Source organism: Ranitomeya imitator, chromosome 8, assembly GCF_032444005.1.
Source record: "Ranitomeya imitator isolate aRanImi1 chromosome 8, aRanImi1.pri, whole genome shotgun sequence".
Classification (NCBI taxonomy): Eukaryota; Metazoa; Chordata; class Amphibia; order Anura; family Dendrobatidae; genus Ranitomeya; species Ranitomeya imitator.
Genome location: NC_091289.1, coordinates 95,761,289 through 95,784,214, shown reverse-complemented (window position 1 = coordinate 95,784,214; position 22,926 = coordinate 95,761,289). Strand labels below are relative to the sequence as shown.

Below are 22,926 nucleotides of genomic sequence, written 5' to 3'. Positions count from 1 at the left end.
GACCTTGGGATTTTTTGTTTTTCCGTGTTCATTTTTCACTCCCCTCCTTCCCAGAGCCATAACTTTTTTATTTTTCCGTCAATTTGGCCATGTGAGGGCTTATTTTTTGCTAGTTAATAGACGTGGGCAGATCGCGATTCTGCTCGCGCCTATTACGGACACATGTCAGCTGTTCAAAACAGCTGACATGTCCTGCCTTTGGTACGGGCTCACCGCCGGAGCCCGCATCAAAGCGGGGCTTCTGACCTCGGACGTACTATCCCGTCCGAGGTCAGAAAGGGGTTAAAAGACGTATTGGCTGTCATTAAGGGGTTAAAGAACTGAAAATGCTCATTTGTGGAATTTGCAACATTAGGAGGTCACGTTCACTGAACAAAACAGCTATTTAACTCCAAAACCTCCTAACAGGCCAAGTTACATGGAAACAGGAACACATGGGCTACTTGCACAGTGAACAAGTCTGTATGATCATGTTCACACACCACCAAGAAACCTGAAGACACAAAAGAGAATAGTAAAACCAAAAACACTCAGTTTGAAAAAATGTTGCAGTAATCCGCAAGTGCTAGTAAAAGATGTAAAAAACAGGGTATTTGGTTGATACGTTTTTTGCAAAAAATGTATACTAAGCTGCTCTACCAATCTTCACGGTATACCCTTATCAGAGCAGTCCTAACTAATGTATGCAATCCCTATCTGATGTATTTAAAAACCTGATCATCTGTATATAACCTGTGTGAACAGGGTTCAGAGAGGAAAAATCCATGTGTGCATACAGGGTAGAACAGCTATTGTGCAGATAGCCCAAGAGGAGTGGTGGAACTCCCCAGTCTTGTAGACACAAGAGAACAATTATGGAAACAGGAACACATGGGCTACTTGCACAGTGAACAAGTCTGTATGATCATGTTCACACACCACCAAGAAACCTGAAGACACAAAAGAGAATAGTAAAACCAAAAACACTCAGTTTGAAAAAATGTTGCAGTAATCCGCAAGTGCTAGTAAAAGATGTAAAAAACAGGGTATTTGGTTGATACGTTTTTTGCAAAAAATGTATACTAAGCTGCTCTACCAATCTTCACGGTATACCCTTATCAGAGCAGTCCTAACTAATGTATGCAATCCCTATCTGATGTATTTAAAAACCTGATCATCTGTATATAACCTGTGTGAACAGGGTTCAGAGAGGAAAAATCCATGTGTGCATACAGGGTAGAACAGCTATTGTGCAGATAGCCCAAGAGGAGTGGTGGAACTCCCCAGTCTTGTAGACACAAGAGAACAATTATGGAAACAGGAACACATGGGCTACTTGCACAGTGAACAAGTCTGTTCACACAGGTTATATACAGATGATCAGGTTTTTAAATACATCAGATAGGGATTGCATACATTAGTTAGGACTGCTCTGATAAGGGTATACCGTGAAGATTGGTAGAGCAGCTTAGTATACATTTTTTGCAAAAAACGTATCAACCAAATACCCTGTTTTTTACATCTTTTACTAGCACTTGCGGATTACTGCAACATTTTTTCAAACTGAGTGTTTTTGGTTTTACTATTCTCTTTTGTGTCTTCAGGTTTCTTGGTGGTGTGTGAACATGATCATACAGACTTGTTCACTGTGCAAGTAGCCCATGTGTTCCTGTTTCCATAATTGTTCTCTTGTGTCTACAAGACTGGGGAGTTCCACCACTCCTCTTGGGCTATCTGCACAATAGCTGTTCTACCCTGTATGCACACATGGATTTTTCCTCTCTGAACCCTGTTCACACAGGTTATATACAGATGATCAGGTTTTTAAATACATCAGATAGGGATTGCATACATTAGTTAGGACTGCTCTGATAAGGGTATACCGTGAAGATTGGTAGAGCAGCTTAGTATACATTTTTTGCAAAAAACGTATCAACCAAATACCCTGTTTTTTACATCTTTTACTAGCACTTGCGGATTACTGCAACATTTTTTCAAACTGAGTGTTTTTGGTTTTACTATTCTCTTTTGTGTCTTCAGGTTTCTTGGTGGTGTGTGAACATGATCATACAGACTTGTTCACTGTGCAAGTAGCCCATGTGTTCCTGTTTCCATAATTGTTCTCTTGTGTCTACAAGACTGGGGAGTTCCACCACTCCTCTTGGGCTATCTGCACAATAGCTGTTCTACCCTGTATGCACACATGGATTTTTCCTCTCTGAACCCTGTTCACACAGGTTATATACAGATGATCAGGTTTTTAAATACATCAGATAGGGATTGCATACATTAGTTAGGACTGCTCTGATAAGGGTATACCGTGAAGATTGGTAGAGCAGCTTAGTATACATTTTTTGCAAAAAACGTATCAACCAAATACCCTGTTTTTTACATCTTTTACTAGCACTTGCGGATTACTGCAACATTTTTTCAAACTGAGTGTTTTTGGTTTTACTATTCTCTTTTGTGTCTTCAGGTTTCTTGGTGGTGTGTGAACATGATCATACAGACTTGTTCACTGTGCAAGTAGCCCATGTGTTCCTGTTTCCATAATTGTTCTCTTGTGTCTACAAGACTGGGGAGTTCCACCACTCCTCTTGGGCTATCTGCACAATAGCTGTTCTACCCTGTATGCACACATGGATTTTTCCTCTCTGAACCCTGTTCACACAGGTTATATACAGATGATCAGGTTTTTAAATACATCAGATAGGGATTGCATACATTAGTTAGGACTGCTCTGATAAGGGTATACCGTGAAGATTGGTAGAGCAGCTTAGTATACATTTTTTGCAAAAAACGTATCAACCAAATACCCTGTTTTTTACATCTTTTACTAGCACTTGCGGATTACTGCAACATTTTTTCAAACTGAGTGTTTTTGGTTTTACTATTCTCTTTTGTGTCTTCAGGCCAAGTTACATGTTAACATAGGACCCCTTGATATCACCTTCACAATTCTTGCATCTATTGAACTTGTGAGTTTTTGGAGAGTTTCTGCTTGTATTTCTTTGCATGAAGTCAGAATCGCCTCCTAGAGCCCCTGTTTTGATGTGAACTGCCTCCCACCATCATAGATCTTTTGCTTGATGATACTCCAAAGGTTCTCTGTACGGTTGAGGTCAGGTGATGATGGTGGCCATACCATGAGTTTATCTCCTTTTATGCCCATAGCAGCCAATGACTCAGAGGTATTCTTTGCAGTATGAGATGGTGCATTGTCATGCATGAAGATGATTTGCTTCTGAAGGCACGTTTCTGCTTTTTAGACCATGGAAGAAAGTTGTCAGTCAGAAACTCTAAATACTTTGCAGAGGTCAGTTTCACACCTTCAGGAACCTTAAAGCGTCCTACCAGCTGTTTCCCTGTGATTCTGGCCCAAAATGTGATTCCTCCACCTCCTTGCTGATGTCGCAGCCTTGTTGGGACATGGTGGCAATCCACCAACCATCTGCTACTCCATCCATCTGGACCATCCAGGGTTGCTTGACACTCATCAGTAAACAAGACTATTTGGAAATTAGTGTTCATGTATGTCTGGGCCCACTTTAACCATTTCTCCTTGTGAACACTGTTTAAGGGTGGCTGAATATTAGATTTATGCACCACAGCAAGCCTTTGAAGGTTCCTACATCTTGAGGTTCGAGGGACTCCAGAGGCACCAGCAGCTTCAAATAACTGTTTGCTGCTTTGTAATGGTATTTTGGCAGCTGCTCTCTTAATCCCATGAATTTGTCTGGCAGAAACCTTCCTCATTATGCCTTTATCTGCATGAACTTTGTTTGTGCTCTGTTTCAGTCACACATCTCTTCACAGTATGATGACCACTCTTAAGTAATGTTTTCATACCTTGTTCAAGCCATTGCACTATTTAATGCTTTTCAGCAGCAGAGAGATCCTTTTTAGTTCCCATATTACTTGAAACCTGTGGCCTGCTTAATAATGTGGAACATCATTTTTAAGTAGTTTTCCTTTAATTAGAATCACCTGGAAAACTAATTATCACATGTGTTTAAAGGTACCGTCACACTAAATGACGCTGCAGCGATACTGACAACGATGTCGATCGCTGCAGCGTCGCTGTTTGGTCGCTGGAGAGCTGTCACACAGACAGCTCTCCAGCGACCAACGATGCCGAAGTCCCCGGGTAACCAGGGTAAACATCGGGTTACTAAGCGCAGGGCCGCGCTTAGTAACCCGATGTTTACCCTGGTTACCGTTGTAAATGTAAAAAAAAAAACACTACATAATTACATTCCCAGTGTCTGGTCATGTCCCTCGCCTTCAGCTTCCCGCACTGACTGAGCGCCGACCGTAAAGTACAGCGGTGACGTCACTGCTGCACAGCGTGCTTTACGGCCGGCCGGCGCTCACCAGTTAGTGCGGGAAGCTGACGGCGGGAGACATGACCAGACACCGGGAATGTAAGTATGTAGTGTTTTTTTTTTTACATTTACAACGGTAACCAGGGTAAACATCGGGTTACTAAGCACGGCCCTGCGCTTAGTAACCCGATATTTACCCTGGTTACCAGTGAAGACATCGCTGGATCGGCGTCACACACGCCGATTCAGCGATGTCAGCGGGAGATCCAGCGACAAAATAAAGTGCTGGACTTTCCCCAGCGACCAACGTACGATCTCCCAGCAGGGGTCTGATCGTTGGTCGCTGTCACACATAACGATTTCGTTAACGATATCGTTGCTACGTCACAAAAAGCAACGATATCGTTAAGGATATCGTTCAGTGTGGCGGTACCCTAAGATTGATTTCAGTGATCCATTGAGCCCTGAGACAATACCATCCATGAGTTTTTTTGAAAAACAAAACAATTAAATCTTTATGACACTTAAATCCAATTGGCATAATAATTTGGAACACAGTGTATATGCTTGTATTGCATATTAACTGTGGTATAGATCTCAACATGACATTTTACTTATAAATAGTTTATGGAAACACAAATAAGATTAAAGAGATGTAATTGCACAATTAATGTTTGTAACCATTAGTGATGAGCGAGTGTATGAAACAACAAGGATAGAGGGCACCACCGAACAATAACACTGGGGATCAACCTAGGGCCCAAACAACAACAGTACACAAATTAGAAAAAAAAGCTAGGGCCACAAAGAAGGCGATTACCACATAGTAAATTAATACGGTAATTCACTTTTATTATATGCAAAAGTACAAGAACAGCACATTTAAAAACATTTAAAGTCACCCATGTGACTAAACAATTACAACTGTTGCCCATAATAGGGTAATGCCCAAAAGAAATCACAGTGACAATAATTTACATCAATGTGGAAAACATACACATCAGAAAATACAAGGTACAAACAGCACACCACTTACAAAAAATCTACTATATAATTGTCTATGGGTCACTTCCGTCTGTCCTTCTTTCTTTCTGTCACGGATATTCATTCGCTGATTGGTCTCGCCAGCTGCCTGTCATGGCTGCCGCGACCAATCAGCGACGGGCACAGTCCGGAAGAAAATGGCTGCTCCTTACTCCCCACAGTCAGTGCCCGGCGCCCGCATACTCCCCTCCGGTCACCGCTAACACAGGGTTAATGCCGGTGGTAACGGACCGCGTTATACCGCGGGTAACGCACTCCGTTACCGCCGCTATTAACCCTGTGTGTCCCCAACTTTTTACTATCGACGCTGCCTATGCGGCATCAATAGTAAAAAATGTAATGTTAAAAATAATAATAATGAAAAAAAAACTGCTATACTCACCCCCCGTAGTCGCTCACGCCAGCTGCCATCTTCCGTTGCAGGTTCCGGTGGCAAAGATGGTATGGGAGAAGGACCTGCCATGACGTCACGGTCATGTGACTGCGACGTCATCACAGGCCCTGTGCGCCTGCGCTAGAAAGACCTGCCATGACGTCATGGTCATGTGACCACGACGTCATCACAGGCCCTGTGCGCCTGCGCTAGAAAGACCTGCCATGACGTCATGGTCATGTGACCACGACGTCATCACAGGTCCTGCGCTCATACCAACCCTGGGACCGGAAGCTGCCGTGGACTACAAGGGGATCTCGGAAAGGTGCGTATATATTTTTTATTTTTTAACCTGTGACAAACCTGGCTGGGCAATATACTACGTAGCTGAGCAATATACTACGTGACTGGCCAATATACTACGTAACTGGCCAATATACTACGTAACTGGCCAATATACTACGTAACTGGCCAATATACTACGTGGCTCTGTGCTGTATACTACGTCACTGGGCAATATACTATGTGGCTGCGCAATATACTACGTGGCTCTGTGCTGTATACTACGTCACTGGGCAATATACTATGTGGCTGCGCAATATACTACGTTACTAGGCAATATACTACGTGGCTAGGCAATATACTACGTGGCTGGGCAATATACTACGTGGCTGGGCAATATACTACGTGGCTGGGCAATATACTACGTGGCTGGGCAATATACTACGTGGCTGGGCAATATACTACGTGGCTGGGCAATATACTACGTGGCTGGGCAATATACTACGTGGCTGGGCAATTACTACGTGGCTGGGCAATATACTACGTGGCTCTGTGCTGTATACTACGTCACTTGGCAATATACTACGTGGCTGGGCAATATACTACGTGGCTGGCCAATATACTACGTGGCTCTGTGCTGTATACTACGTCACTTGGCAATATACTACGTGGCTGGGCAATATACTACGTGGCTGGGCAATATACTACGTGGCTGGGCAATATACTACGTGGCTGGGCAATATACTACGTGGCTGGGCAATATACTACGTGGCTGGGCAATATACTACGTGGCTGGGCAATATACTACGTGGCTGGGCAATATACTACGTGGCTGGGCAATATACTACGTGGCTGGGCAATATACTACGTGGCTGGGCAATATACTACGTGGCTGGGCAATATACTACGTGGCTGGGCAATATACTACGTGGACATGCATATTCTAGAATACCCGATGCGTTTGAATCGGGCCACCATCTAGTAAATTATAATGGTGTGTAGACTACTCCACTCAAAAAAGGGAGTCGAGAGATATACAGTAATGACAATCTTAGGAACACAATAACAAAATAAATGCCAATTCAACAACTCAAAAGGTGTATCTAAATAGGCTAATGTGTCCACTGAAAATCTGTCTATACCTCTATGTATGCAGATGGAATCTAAGAGCCTCCTAATGTATAAACTGATAAACCTGGTACCACCACAACTTATCCTATAGGCCCCATATGAAAAATATCCCCAATGAGAGGGCTGTGCACTGCCCACGGGATATATGCCTATTCAACAGGCAATAATAAACAATGGTCACAAGAAAAAAAGCACATGCTTTGAAAAGCTGGTCAAAGGAAAAGATAAAGGCCGCAATATACAGACCAGCAGACCACTGAGTGAATGTGTAAAAGGAAAATCTCAGGAGGTAGATCAATTGCTCAGTATATCCATATCCATTTCTACAAAGCAAAAAGGTCACAGAGATTGGACTAAAGGCCCAACACGTGTCGCCACTCCAGGTGGCTTCATCAGGGGCAAGTTAAATGCTTTTAAATGTGTTGCTCTTGTACTTTTGCATATAATAAAAGTGAATTATTCATTTACTATGTGGTGATCACCTTTTTTGTGGCCCTAGCTTTTTCTTCTAATTTGTGTACTGATGAGCGAGTGTACTTGTTGCTTGGGTTTTCCCGAGCACGCTCGGGTGGTCTCTAAGTATTTGTGACTGCTCGGAGATTTAGTTTTCCTTGCCTCAGCTGCATGATTTACGGCTGATAGACAGCTTGAATACATGTAGGGATTCCCTAGCAACCATGTAACCCCCACATGTACTCAGACTGGCTAGCAGCCGTAAATCATGCAGCTGCCTCAACAAAAACTAAATCTCCGTGCAGTTACAAATACTCAGAGACCACCCGAGCAACGAGTACACTAGCTCATCACTAGTAACTATATATCCCACTATTTGCACTTGTACCTTGCTTGAGAAACGTTCTGTGAACCATAACCTTGCCATTTGGGCTTAATAAAGTCCATCACTTTGCATTTGGAGTGCTGTCTCCATTTTATACTATATACTAAATAACAAATTGGACATTTGTTTGGATGCCTGGCACCCATTGTGAGTAAAAATTGTTCAGCTGTTCCATACCTCATTATATACCATGTGTTGGAATCATAGGTGTATATATCATACACTCACTGAGTCTCCCCATTAATAGCCCTAGTAGTGGAAACTACCGCAGCCTCATCCATCACTTGTCAGTCAATTGCGTAATTGTCCTGATGATTGGAGGTGGCTGAGTTGTGTCCCATGACAAATTTGTGGCAGCTGTGGGATCTGCACGAATCCCCCTGATGTGCCACTTGGCAAAAGGGAATCTGTCACCCCAAAAATGGCCTATAAACTAAGGCCACCGGCATTCGGGGCTTATCTACAGCATTCTGTAATGCTGTAGATAAGCCCCCGATGTATCCTGAAAGATAAGAAAAAGAGTTTATATTATACTCACCCAGGGGCGGTTCGGTCCGATGGGCTTCGCGGTCCGGGGCCTCCCATCTTCATACGATGTCGTCCTCTTCTAGCCGCGGCTCCTGCGCAGGCGTACTTTGTCTGCCCTGTTGAGGGCAGAGCAAAGTACTGCAGTGCGCAGGCACCGGGAAAGGTCAGAGAGGCCTGGCGCCTGCGCACTGCAGTACTTTGCTCTGCCCTCAACAGGGTAGACAAAGTATGTCTGCGCAGGAGCCGCAGCAAGAAGAGGACGCCATCGTATGAAGATGGGAGGCGCCAGACCCGGACCGCGATGCCCATTGGACCGGACCACAGCGGGACCGCTCCTGGGTGAGTAATAATATAACCTGTTTTTCTTATCTTTCAGGATACATCGGGGGCTTATCTACAGCATTAGAGAATGCTGTAGATAAGCCCCGAATGGCGGTGGCCTTGGTTTATAGGCCATTTTGGGGGTGACAGATTCCCTTTAAACAAAAAAAAAAAAAAAAATCATGGTTTCTTATGTGACTGGGATTCAGAGCAGAACTGACAAGGCATGATGGCCTTCAGTAGGCCTGTGGCTGCCTGTTATGGACCTGGTGGTTAGGAGCACACGGCAAGACCTGATAGTTAAACTGACACAGGACAAGCTCTAGGATGTGGGAGCTCTGCTGCCTGCAACCCCTAATCCTATCACAACAACTAGAAATAGCCGTGGAGCGTTCCTGACTCTCCCTAGATGCCTCTTCACAGCCTAAGAGCTAGCTAGCCCTAGAGATAGAAAATAAAGCCTACCTTGCCTCAGAGAAATTACCCAAAGGAAAAGGCAGCCCCCCACATATATTGACTGTGAGTAAAGATGAAAGTCACAAACGCAGGAATGAAACAGGTTTCAGCAAAGGGAGGCCAGACTTACTAAACAGACTGAGGATAGGAAAGGTATCTTTGCGGTCAGCACAAAAAACTACAAAAGACCACGCAGAGTGTGCAAAAAGACCTCCGCACTGACTAACGGTGCGGAGATGCCACTCTGCATCCCAGAGCTTCCAGCTAGTAAGGCAAAATCATGATATCCAGCTGGACAAGGCAACAATGAACAAATAATAACTGGCAGGAACTTAGCTTCTGCTGGAGTAGACAGGTCACCAGAAAGATCCAAGAGCGAACTGAACAAATGCAGGAACATTGACAGCTGGCATGGAGTAACGATCTGAGTGGAGTTAAATAGAGCAGCCAACCAAAGGATAAATCACGTCACCTGTGGAAGGAACCTCAGAAGCAGCAGCTCCACTCACAGCCACCAGAGGGAGTCCATGGACAGAACTCGCCGAAGTACCATTCACGACCACAGGAGGGAGTTCGACAACAGAATTCACAACAGTACCCCCCCCTTGAGGAGGGGTCACCGAACCCTCACCAGAGCCCCCAGGCCGATCAGGATGAGCCAAATGAAAGGCACTAGATCGGCAGCATGAACATCAGAGGCAAAAACCAAGGAATTATCTTCCTGACCATAACCCTTCCACTTGACCAGGTACTGGAGTTTCCGTCTCGAAACACGAGAATCCAAAATCTTCTCCACCACATACTCCAAATCCCCCTCGACCAACACCTGGGCAGGAGGATCAACGGAGGGAACCATAGGCGCCACGTATCTCCGCAACAACGACCTATGGAATACATTATTACAGCAAAAGAAGCTGGAAGGTCCAAACGAAATGACACAGGATTAAGAACTTCAGAAATCTTATATGGCCCAATGAAACGAGGCTTAAACTTAGGAGAGGAAACCTTCATAGGAACATGACGAGATGACAACAAAACCAAATCCCCAACACGAAGTCGGGGACCAACACAGCGCCGGCGGTTAGCGAAACGTTGAGCTTTCTCCTGGGACAATGTCAAATTGTCCACCACATGAGTCCAAATCTGCTGCAACCTGTCCACCACAGTATCCACACCAGGACAGTCCGAAGGCTCAACCTGCCCAGAAGAGAAACGAGGATGGAAACCAGAATTACAGAAAAAAGGCGAAACCAAAGTAGCCGAGCTGGCCCGATTATTAAGGGCGAACTCAGCCAAAGGCAAGAAGGACACCCAATCATCCTGATCAGCAGAAACAAAGCATCTCAGATATGTTTCTAAAGTCTGATTAGTTTGTTCGGTTTGGCCATTAGTCTGAGGATGGAAAGCCGAAGAAAAAGAGAAATCAATGCCCATCTTAGCACAAAAGGACCGCCAAAACCTTGAAACAAACTGGGAACCTCTGTCCGAGACGATGTTCTCCGGAATGCCATGCAAACGAACCACATGCTGGAAAAACAATGGCACCAAATCAGAGGAGGAAGGCAATTTAGACAAGGGCACCAAATGGACCATCTTAGAGAAGCGATCACAAACCACCCAAATGACCGACATCCTTTGAGAAACAAGGAGATCAGAAATAAAATCCATGGAAATATGCGTCCAGGGCCTCTTCGGGACCGGCAAGGGCAAAAGCAACCCACTGGCACGAGAACAGCAGGGCTTAGCCCGAGCACAAGTCCCACAGGACTGCACAAAAGAACGCACATCCCGTGACAAAGAAGGCCACCAAAAGGATCTAGCCACCAAATCTCTGGTACCAAAGATTCCAGGATGACCAGCCAACACCGAACAATGAACCTCAGAGATAACTCTACTAGTCCATCTATCAGGGACAAACAGTTTCTCCGTTGGACAACGGTCAGGTCTATCAGGCTTAAACTTCTGCAGCACGCGCCGCAAATCAGGGGAGATGGCAGACAAAATTACCCCCTCTTTAAGAATACCCGCCGGCTCCGGAACACCCGGAGAGTCAGGCACAAAACTCCTTGACAGGGCATCAGCCTTCACATTCTTAGATCCCGGAAGGTATGAAACCACAAAATCAAAACGGGAGAAAAAGAGCGACCATCGAGCCTGTCTAGGATTCAACCGTTTGGCAGACTCGAGATAAGTCAAATTCTTGTGATCCGTCAAGACCACCACGCGATGTTTAGCTCCTTCAAACCAATGTCGCCACTCCTCGAATGCCCACTTCATGGCCAACAACTCTCGATTGCCAACATCATAATTGCGCTCAGCAGGCGAGAAGTTTCTAGAAAAGAAGGCACATGGTTTCATCTCCGAGCCATCAGAACTTCTTTGCGACAAAACAGCCCCTGCTCCAATCTCAGAAGCATCAACCTCGACCTGAAACGGGAGCGAAACATCTGGCTGGCGCAACACAGGGGCAAAAGAAAAACGACGCTTCAACTCCTGAAAAGCCTCTACAGCCGCAGAGGACCAATTGACCACATCAGCACCTTTCTTGGTCAAATCAGTCAACGGTTTAGCAATACTAGAAGAATTAGCGATGAAGCGACGGTAAAAATTAGCAAAGCCCAGGAACTTCTGCAGGCTCTTCACAGATGTCGGCTGAGTCCAATCATAAATGGCCTGAACTTTAACAGGGTCCATCTCGATAGTAGAAGGGGAAAAAATGAAACCCAAAAATGAAATCTTCTGAACTCCAAAGAGACACTTTGACCCCTTCACAAACAAGAAACTCGCACGAAGGACCTGGAACACCATTCTGACCTGCTTCACATGAGACTCCCAATCATCCGAAAAGACCAAAATGTCATCCAAATATACAATCATGAATCTATCCAGGTACTCTCGGAAGATGTCATGCATAAAGGACTGAAACACAGATGGAGCATTAGAAAGCCCGAATGGCATCACCAGGTACTCAAAATGGCCCTCGGGCGTATTAAATGCTGTTTTCCATTCATCGCCCTGTTTAATTCGCACAAGATTATACGCCCCTCGAAGATCTATCTTGGTGAACCAACTAGCCCCTTTAATCCGAGCAAACAAATCAGACAGCAGCGGCAAAGGATACTGAAATTTGACTGTGATCTTATTGAGAAGGCGGTAATCAATACAAGGTCTCAAAGAGCCATCCTTCTTGGCCACAAGAAAGAACCCTGCTCCCAATGGTGACGACGACGGGCGAATATGACCCTTCTCCAAGGATTCCTTTATATAACTCCGCATAGCGGCGTGCTCTGGCACAGATAAATTGAACAGTCGGCCCTTAGGAAACTTACTACCAGGAATCAAATTAATAGCACAATCGCAATCCCCATGAGGAGGTAGGGCACCGGATTTGGGCTCTTCAAATACATCCCGGTAATCTGATAAAAACTAAGGGACCTCAGAAGGAGTGGAAGGCGAAATTGACAACAATGGAACATCACCATGTACCCCCTGACAACCCCAGCCGGACACAGACATAGATCTCCAATCCAACACTGGATTATGGACCTGTAGCCATGGCAACCCCAAAACGACCACATCATGCAGATTATGCAACACCAAAAAGCGAATATCCTCCTGATGTGCAGGAGCCACGCACATGGTCAATTGAGTCCAGTACTGAGGCTTATTCTTGGCCAAAGGCGTAGCATCAATTCCTCTCAATGGAATAGGATACTGCAAGGGCTCCAAGAAACAACCACAGCGCCTGGCAAACTCCAAGTCCATCAAATTCAGGGCAGCGCCTGAATCCACAAATGCCATAACAGAATAGGACGACAGAGAGCAAATCAGAGTAACGGACAAAAGAAATTTAGACTGTACCGTACCAATGGTGGCAGACCTAGCAAACCGCTTAGTGCGCTTAGGACAATCGGAGATAGCATGAGTGGATTCACCACAGTAAAAACACAGCCCATTCCGACGTCTGTGTTCTTGCCGTTCAGCTCTGGTCAAAGTCCTATCACACTGCATAGGCTCAGGCCTATGCTCAGAGAATACCGCCAAATGGTGCACAGCTTTGCGCTCACGCAAGCGCCGATCGATCTGAATGGACAAGGACATAGACTCATTCAGACCAGCAGGCGTGGGAAATCCCACCATGACATCCTTAAGGGCTTCAGAAAGACCCTTTCTGAAAATTGCCGCCAGGGCACACTCATTCCACTGAGTAAGCACAGACCACTTTCTAAACTTCTGACAGTACACCTCTGCTTCATCCTGACCCTGACACAAAGCCAGCAAGATTTTCTCTGCCTGATCCACTGAATTTGGTTCATCATAAAGCAATCCAAGCGCCAGAAAAAACGCATCAACATCACGCAATGCAGGATCTCCTGGCGCAAGGGAAAATGTCCAGTCTTGAGGGTCACCACGCAACAAAAAAATAATGATTTTTACTTGTTGAATGGGGTCACCAGAGGAGCGGGGTTTCAAAGCTAGAAACAGTTTACAATTATTTTTTAAATTCAAGAACTTAGATCTATCCCCAGAAAATAAATCAGGAATAGGAATTCTAGGCTCTAACATCGGATTCTGAACCACAAAATCTTGAATGTTTTGTACCCTTGCATTGAGATGATCCACACAAGAGGACAGACCCTGAATGTCCATATCTACACCTGTGTCCTGAACCACCCAAAGGTTTAGGGGAAAAGAAAGACAAAACACAGTGCAAAGAAAAAAAAATGGTCTCAGAACTTCTCTTATCCCTCTATTGAGATGCATTAATACTTTGGGCCAGCTGTACTGTTATGGACCTGGTGGTTAGGAGCACACGGCAAGACCTGATAGTTAAACTGACACAGGACAAGCTCTAGGATGTGGGAGCTCTGCTGACCGCAACCCCTAATCCTATCACAACAACTAGAAATAGCCGTGGAGCGTTCCTGACTCTCCCTAGACGCCTCTTCACAGCCTAAAGCTAGCTAGCCCTAGAGATAGAAAATAAAGCCTACCTTGCCTCAGAGAAATTCCCCAAAGGAAAAGGCAGCCCCCCACATAAATTGACTGTGAGTAAAGATGAAAGTCACAAACATTAGAAATGAAACAGGTTTCAGCAAAGGGAGGCCAGACTTACTAAACAGACTGAGGATAGGAAAGGTATCTTTGCGGTCAGCACAAAAAACTACAAAAGACCACGCAGTGTGTGCAAAAAGACCTCCGCACCGACTAACGGTGCGGAGATGCCACTCTGCATCCCAGAGCTTCCAGCTAGTAAGGCAAAATCATGATATCCAGCTGGACAAGGCAACAATAAACAAATAATAACTGGCAGGAACTTAGCTTCTGCTGGAGTAGACAGGTCACCAGAAAGATCCAAGAGCGAACTGAACAAATGCAGGAACATTGACAGCTGGCATGGAGTAACGATCTGAGTGGAGTTAAAAAGAGCAGCCAACCAAAGGATAAATCACGTCACCTGTGGAAGGAACCTCAGAAGCAGCAGCTCCACTCACAGCCACCAGAGGGAGTCCATGGACAGAACTCGCCGAAGTACCATTCACGACCACAGGAGGGAGTTCGACAACAGAATTCACAACAGCTGCCATTGCGATAGGCTCTGTCATGATTGAGTCCGGAGTTTGTTTTCGGTTATTCCCTCTCTGGACAGGGTTTAACAACCTCTGCCTCGTTTTGGAGCTGCCTAGGCTTTTTCAGTCCTCCGCAGTCTGCTGACCAGTGTCAGTGATAGTTCATGCTTCCAGGCTACAGCAGCTGACCCGTATACCCTGGTGATCCTGCTGCCTCTGACTTCCCGTACTTGTGCGAGACCAGTTCCCTATCCCTGACATAGTGTTCATCTGGAGGTTTTCCTTACAGTGTATGACTCTGCCTGATCTCTGTACCCTGCCTCTTGCTTTCCGTCTCTGATACCTTGTTCCCCGACCGGCTTTGACTTCTGGCTTGTACCCAGACTTTATCTTACGTGTTTTGAATACTGCGCTCCCGTTTGGCTCTGACTTCAGGCTTGTCTCTGACTTTGTGCATGCTGTGACCTCTGCTGCTCCTGACAGTTTCTGACTTGCCTGACCTCTCTTTCGTTCCCTGTGACACCTGTGCGGCTACTCAGTGCTACACTGTTAGGCTATGTGCACACGGTAAAAACACTATAAAAACTCATTAAAACGCATACATTATGCATTCTATCATTTAGAATGCATTCTGCATGTTATGTGCACATGGATGCGTTTTTTCCGCGAAAAAAACGCATCGCAGTAAAAAAAATGAGCATGTTCATTATTTTTGCGGATTTTCTGCGTTTTTCCCGCAATTCTATGCATTTTGGAAAAAACGCACAAAAAACGCACCAAAAACGCGTAAAAAAAACGCGTCAAAATCGTGGTAAAAACGCATGCGGATTTCTGGCAGAAATGTCCGGTTTTTGTCAGGAAAATTTCTGCAAGAAATCCTGACGTGTGCACATACCCTTAGTGTGCAACCTCTCTTCCCTCACCAGCACCCCCCTGGTGGAGGTTGAGCTAAACTGCACTGCAGCCACATCACAGGCTCCATGTGATTGTATGGAGGGGGACAATGGGCACCTGGAATGAAGACCCATCGTACAGTATGCCTTTTATGCCGCCTTTTGAAATTGACAGCAGCAATCAAAGCTCAGTTCCTATTGCTGCTGTTACCATGCACATGTCTGCTTTATAAGGCTACTTTCCAACGATTAGTATTTGGTGAGATTTTGATATTGCAGATTTTTGCATTTTGTCAGCACCTAACTAAATGAGGTTACTTTTTTTTTACTGCGTTTTTGAGTACACTTTTTGTACGCTGTTATTTTTGTCTCGTTTAAGTGTGTCATGTTTTAAATAAAACTGCTTTTCATACTTCCAGATATTTGGCTTTGACAGAAATAAATTGATATAGTCATGTGTGCATTATATATTAACGTGTTTCCATAGAGAAAATGCTCTAAAAATGCTTATGCGTTTTTACCTTTTGATTTTCAACATCTCGTGCTATTCAGTGAGGAAAACCTGCAGAAAAATCTTATACTACCCACAAGAGTAATTTAAGGTACATGTTTCAAACAAGTACCACAGGACAGTTTACGCAGTGTAAAAATGAAAAAAACAAACCCGAAAAAAGTACAGTGGGCATGGGCATAAGATTTCTACAAATCCCAACCACGTTGCTGGAACTGTAAGACGTTGCACTTTGTGTAGCGAAAATATGCAGCATCAAAAACTCACTGTAGCTCCTCAGCTGGCTTCACACATTGATATCCCGCATGTTATGTCAAAAGTCGAGACAAGATTAAATATTTACTAGTCGTTTTCTCATTTCAGTCGTTAAAAATTCCATATTAAATGGCTTAAAACGTGTCAGGTAATCAAACCTACTTGATCTTTCTTGACAGTTCATTGTATTATTAATTTGTAGTAAAAGTTTAATACCTGATAAATAAAGTGGGCAGTCTCACCAGTCCAACGGTACTTTTCTGGAGAAAGCTGCATATGGGTTTTGACTACATCAGCAGGTTGAGTGATTACAGATGCCAGAATACCAGCCATAATCCCACAAGAGAAATTTATAATAGGGGTGTATGTTGATTCAATATTATCTGGAGGAAAACACAAAATTCAGGTTCAGAATGTAGCAAGATAAAAAAAAAAACACAGATTGTTCTACTATGAAGTAAATTTAGGCGACTTGCAGTCATTTGTAATTTCCAAATATTAAATATCCAAGTAGAATACAGTAAGTGAAACAACTACTCTATAGTTCACAAGTAAAATAAATCCTAATTGCTCTGTATCCAACATACAAGAAGCACTCTAGGAACATTATTTTTAATAGAATGCTAATTTACTGTGTAATTTGTTTCATTATAGGCAGCATTATGTCATCCATCTACCACTCTGCCAAGTCTACCATGTCCAAGTTGATCACTGGCTGGCTTTACTGCCTAGGATGTCAGTCAGAAATGTGTGGAGGACTTCATGTGGACTGCCAGATTAGTATTACTATTATTATTATTCATTTATATATTACATTAATTCCATGGTGCTGTACATGAGAAAAGGGGTTACATACAGGTTTCTAGATATCTTTAACAGTAAACAAATTTACAAAGACAGACTGGTACAGAGGGGAGAGGACCCTGTCCTTGCGGACTTACATTCTTCGGGATAATGGGGAAGAGACAGGAGGTTGGGGTGCTGCAGCACTGGCGGTGGTGAGGCGTCCGCTCTGGTGGTGGTGAGGCGGCAGCAGCTCGGGTGGTTGGTGAGGCGGCAGCAGCTCGGGTGGTTGGTGAGGCGGCAGCAGCTCGGGTAATTGGTGAGTCGGCAGCAGCTCGGGTGGTTGGTGAGGCAGCAGCAGCTCGGGTGGTTGGTGAGGTGGCAGCAGCTCGGATGGTTGGTGAGGCGGCAGGATGATTATTGCAGGCTGTAGGCTTTCCTGAAGAGATGGGTTTTCAGGTTCTGTCTGAAGGATCCGAGGGTGGTGGATAATCGGACGTGTTGAGGCGTGGAATTCCAGAGGATGGGGGACATTCGGGAGAAATCTTGGCGAGGCGGTTGTGTGAGGAACGAATAAGTGTGGAGGAGAGTAGGCAGTCTTGCGAGGATCGAAGATTACGTGAGGGAAGATAGTGGGAGATTAGTTCAGAGATATAGGGAGGGGACAGGTTGTGGATGGCTTTGTAGATCAGTGTTAGTAGTTTGAACTGTATTCGTTGGGGAATTGGGAGCCAGTGGAGGGATTTGCAGAGGGGAGAAGCAGGGGAGTAGCGAGGAGAGAGGTGGATTAGTCGAGCAGCAGAGTTGAGAACAGACTGGAGTGGTGCAAGGGAGATAGCGGGGAGGCCACAGAGGAGGGTGTTACAGTAATCGAGGCGGGAGATGATGAGGGCATGCACAAGAGTTTTAGTAGATTGTGGGCTGAGGAAGGCGACGGATTCTGGCAATATTTTTGAGTTGGAGGCGACAGGAGGTGGCAAGAGTTTGAATGGCGGTTTGAAGGACAGGGCAGAGTCGAGAGGTACCCCGAGGCAGCGGATTTCAGGTTCGGGAGAGAGCGTATTGCCGTTTACCATAATAAATAGAGAAGGTAGGGGGGATACGCGAGATGGGGGAAAGATGATGAGTTTGGTTTTGTCTACATTGAGTTTTAGGAAGCAAGAGTTGAAGGAGGATATGGCTGACAGACACTCCTGGATTCTGGAAAGCAGAGAGGCGACATCTGAGCCAGAGAGGTAGATCTGAGTGTTGTCCGCATATAGGTGGTACTGGAAGCCATGGGACTTTATGAGTTGTCCTAGGCAGAGGGTATAGATGGAAAAAAGTAGGGGCCCTAGGACAGAGCCTTGAGGGACTCCAACAGAGAGAGGGCGGGATGAGGAGGTAGTGTGGGAGTGGGAATCGCTAAATGTCCGGTCGGAAAGATATGAGGCAATCCAAGAGAGGGCAAGGCCTTTGATGCCGAAGGAAGAAAGAATCTGTAGCAGTAGGCAGTGGTTGACTGTGTCGAAAGTAGAGGACAGGTAGAGAAGGAGGAGGATGGAGAACTGTGTTAGCTTTGGCTGTGATTAAGTCGCTAGTAATTTTTGTCAGGGCAGTTTCGGTGGAGTGGTGGGGGCGGAAGCCAGATTGGAGGTTGTCAAGGAGAGAGTCAGATGAGAGGTGGGAGGAAAGTTGACCATGGACATGCTGCTCGAGGAGTTTGGAAGCAAACGGGAGCAGTGACATGGGGTGATAGCTGGGAATAGCAGTTGGGTCAAGGTTAGCTTTACATAAATATCTATTTAATGCCTTCTGACCATAGACAGAAAACGCCTCATCATGAAGATCTGTCCTCCTTGTTCCTTTGGATGTTCCTTCCATATATTCTATGCTGGTAATCTTTGTCCTAAGGGACCAGGGGTGCAGTAATAAAGCAGAGTCAATATAATGACTAGCTTAAAGGGAACCTGTCAGATCAAGAAGTTCAGAAGATGGATTCCAGTCATGCGATGTGCACTTCTGAAGCCAGATGTAAGCTTCTCAGCTTCGGAGGCACGCACTGCGCATGTCCAGAAGATCGCTTCCAGTCATGCGAAGTGCACCTCTGAAGCCAGGTGCACACTGCGCATGTCCGGAAGTTCAAAAGAGGACTTCTAGTCATGCCCATTGTGCTTCTCTGAAGCCAGAAAGTGTGCACCCGGCTTCAGAGACTCTGTGATGCTGTCGGAATGAGCAGTGCGCATGTGCTAGAATTGCATAAGCCGGCGATGACGCCAGCTCGTGCAAATTATGTTATCACACTCACCAGGGCATGAAAACATGGAACTAGGGCTGACTAGTTTCGAGCAACTTATAGTTATTATTAAGGTCGAAGGAAGACTATAAGTCCATCTAGTTCAACCCATAGCCTAACCTAACATGCCCTAACATGTTGATCCAGAGGAAGGCAAAAAAAACCATGTGGCAAAGAGTAAGCTCCACATTGGGGAAAAAAATTCCTTCCCGACTCCACATACGGCAATCAGACTAGTTCCCTGGATCAACGCCCTATCAAGGAATCTAGTGTATATACCCTGTAACATTATACTTTTCCAGAAAGGTATCCAGTCCCCTCTTAAATTTAAGTAATGAATCACTCATTACAACATCATACGGCAGAGAGTTCCATAGTCTCACTGCTCTTACATCGACTAGTCAAAGCCTTCATTAGCATAGGAAAAGCGTAGGATATAAATGTTTTTTTTAGAAGAATTATGGTATACACAGCTGGTTAGGGAGGGAGTTTAATCACATGCAGCTGAATGCTGCTGGATTGGAGGGCATGGGGGGCCTACCAGGTTTCCTTTAAATTACAATATTGGGAGTGACAGACTCCATTTAACTCCACTTTTTTTTTTTTTAATTCTTACCAGTTTCACTTTACGTGGTTATAAGTCTGGAATACTTCAATGTAAGTAATTTTGAAATTATTTTTTCATGACAATGTACTTTACCTTAGTGGTATATTTAAGTCTAAGTTTTCATTTATTTGTGAAAATATCGTAATTTTATCCAAAATTTGGAAAAAATTGCAATTTTCAAAAGTACAATTTGGATACCCTGCAAAGTAGAATGAAAAAAAACTAAATGTAACCTGTCGTCAGGTTTTTCCCATATGAGGTAAGGCCAATACCTGTATTATACAGTTATATGAAAAAGTTTGGGCACCCCTATTAATCTTAAGCTTAATGTTTTATAAAAATTGTTTTTTTTTGCACAGCTATTTCAGTTTCATATATCTAATAACTGTTGGACACAGTAATGTTTCTGCCTTGAAATTAGGTTTATTGTACTAACAGAAAATGTGCAATCTGCATTCAAACAAAATTTGACAGGTGCATACGTATGGGCACCCCACTAGAAAAATGACATTAATATTTAGTAGATCCTCCTATTGCAAAAATAACAGCCTCTAGTCGCTTCCTGTAGCTTTTAATGAGTTCCTGGATCCTGGATGAAGGTATTTTTGACCATTCCTCTTTAGAAAACAATTCCAGTTCAGTTAAGTTTGATGGTCGCCGAGCATGGACAGCCCTCTTCAAATGATCCCACAGATGTTCAATGATATTCAGGTCTGAGGACTGGGATGGCCATTCCAGAACAGTTTAATTGTTCCTCTGCATGAATGCCTGAGTAGATTTGGAGCGGTGTTTTGGATCATTGTCTTGCTGAAAGATCCATCCCCTGTGTAACTTCAACTTTATCACTGATTCATGAACATTATTGTCAAGAATCTGCTGATACTGAGAGGAATCCATGCGTCCCTCAACTTTAACAAGATTCCCGGTGATGGCATTGGCCACACAGCCCCAAGGCATGATGGAACCTCCACCAAATTTTACTGTGGGTAGCAAGTGTTTTTCTTGGAATGCTGTGTTTTTTGGCCGCCATGCATAACGCCTTTTTGTATGACCAAACAACTCAATCATGGTTTCATCAGTCCACAGGACCTTCTTCCAAAAAGAAATTGGCTTCTTCAAATGTGCTTTTGCATACCTCCGCCGACTCTGTTTGTGGCATGCTTGCAGAAACAGCTTCTTTTGCATCACTCTCCCATACAGCCTCTCCTTGTGCAAAGAGCGTTGTATAGTTGACCGATGCACAGTGACACCATCTGCAGCAAGTTGATGCTGCAGCTCTCTGGAGGTGGTCTGAGGATTGTCCTTGACTGATCTCACCATTCTTCTTCTCTGCCTTTCTGATGTTTTTCTTGGCCTGCCTTAACAAGAACTGTACCCGTGTTCTTCCTTTTCCTTACTATGTTCCTCACAGTGGAAATTGACAGGTTAAATCTCTGAGACAGCTTTTTGTATCCTTCCCCTGAACAACCATGTTGAATAATCTTTGTTTTCAGATCATTAGACAGTTGTTTTGAGGAGCCGATGATGCCACTCTTCAGAGGAGATTCAAACAGGAGAACAACTTGCAAGTGGCCACTTTAAGTAGCTTTTCTCATGATTGCATACACCTGGCTATGAAGTTCAAAGCTCAATGAGGTTAGAAAACAAAAAAAAGTGCTTTAGTAAGTCAGTAAAAAGTAGGTAGGAATATTTAAAACAAGAAAATGATAAGGGTGCCCATACTTATGCACCTGTCAAATTTTGTTTGAATGCAGACTGCACATTTTCTGTTAGTACAATAAACCTCATTTCAATGCAGAAACATTACTGTGTCCAACAGTTATTAGATATATGAAACTGAAATAGCTGTTGCAAAAAAAAACTATTTTTATAAAACATTAAGCTTAAGATTAATAGGGGTGCCCAAACTTTTTCATATAACTGTATAAGCTGCATATAAGCCCCCAATCCGGCCTGCAAGACAAGAAAATGAGCCTTCATTATACTCGCCTACAGGGCGGTCCGATGCGATGGGTGTCGATAGCCTTAGTCCAGTGCCTCCTCTCTCCTTGCAATGCAGTCCTCCTTGTCCTATGTCATCCACACAGTCTCCAGAATTGCGCTCCTGCCCAGACGTAATTTTATTTGCCCTGTCGTGGGCAGAGCAAAGTACTGCAGTGAGCATGAGCAGGAAAAGACCAAAGAGTGCCGGAACCTGGCCTTTACAAGTATTGGCCTTAGGCTAGGTTCACATTGAGTTAGGGCAATCCATTTAGCGCATACGCCAACGGAATGCGCTAACACAATGTACAAAAAGGGACTGCGTTTAGCGATCCCGCTAGCGCAGTTGCCCAATCTGCGCTAGCGAGAAACGGACCTCGAACACTGCAAGCAGCGTTCGAGGTCCGTCAGAAAATAACGGGACATCGCTAACGCTTGCCAAAAATGGAATACGTTAGCGATGCGTTAGATACATTGCGGTCAATGGGTGCGCTAACGGATCCGTTACATGGCGTTAATTGCGCCATGTAACGGATTCCGCCAGCGGACACCCACTAACGCAATGTGAACCCAGGTCTTACGTCACAAGGAAAAAAACCTTGTGACCGGTTCCCTTTAAATCTTACCTCGAAAATGTTGCTTTAGCAAAATATTTTCACTTTTACAAGGCACAGCATGACAAAATGAACAGCAAAATTTGGTGTCCAGTGAAACCCCACATGTGGTCTGAAACCTTTGTTTGGACAAACAGAAGGACTCGGAAGCACCATTTGAA

The 22,926-nt window shown here is 44.5% G+C and overlaps 1 protein-coding gene across 2 annotated transcripts in view; it reads right to left on the bottom strand.

Moving 5' to 3' along the window:
- Positions 1 to 22,926, bottom strand: part of SLC25A38 (solute carrier family 25 member 38) — a 226,136-nt gene that overhangs the window by 62,863 nt on the left and 140,347 nt on the right. For both annotated transcript variants that reach the window (XM_069737185.1, XM_069737184.1), the window contains one exon: positions 16,723 to 16,889. In XM_069737185.1, coding sequence (XP_069593286.1) covers positions 16,723 to 16,889 — 167 coding nt within the window. The remainder of the gene's footprint in view (positions 1 to 16,722; positions 16,890 to 22,926) is intronic.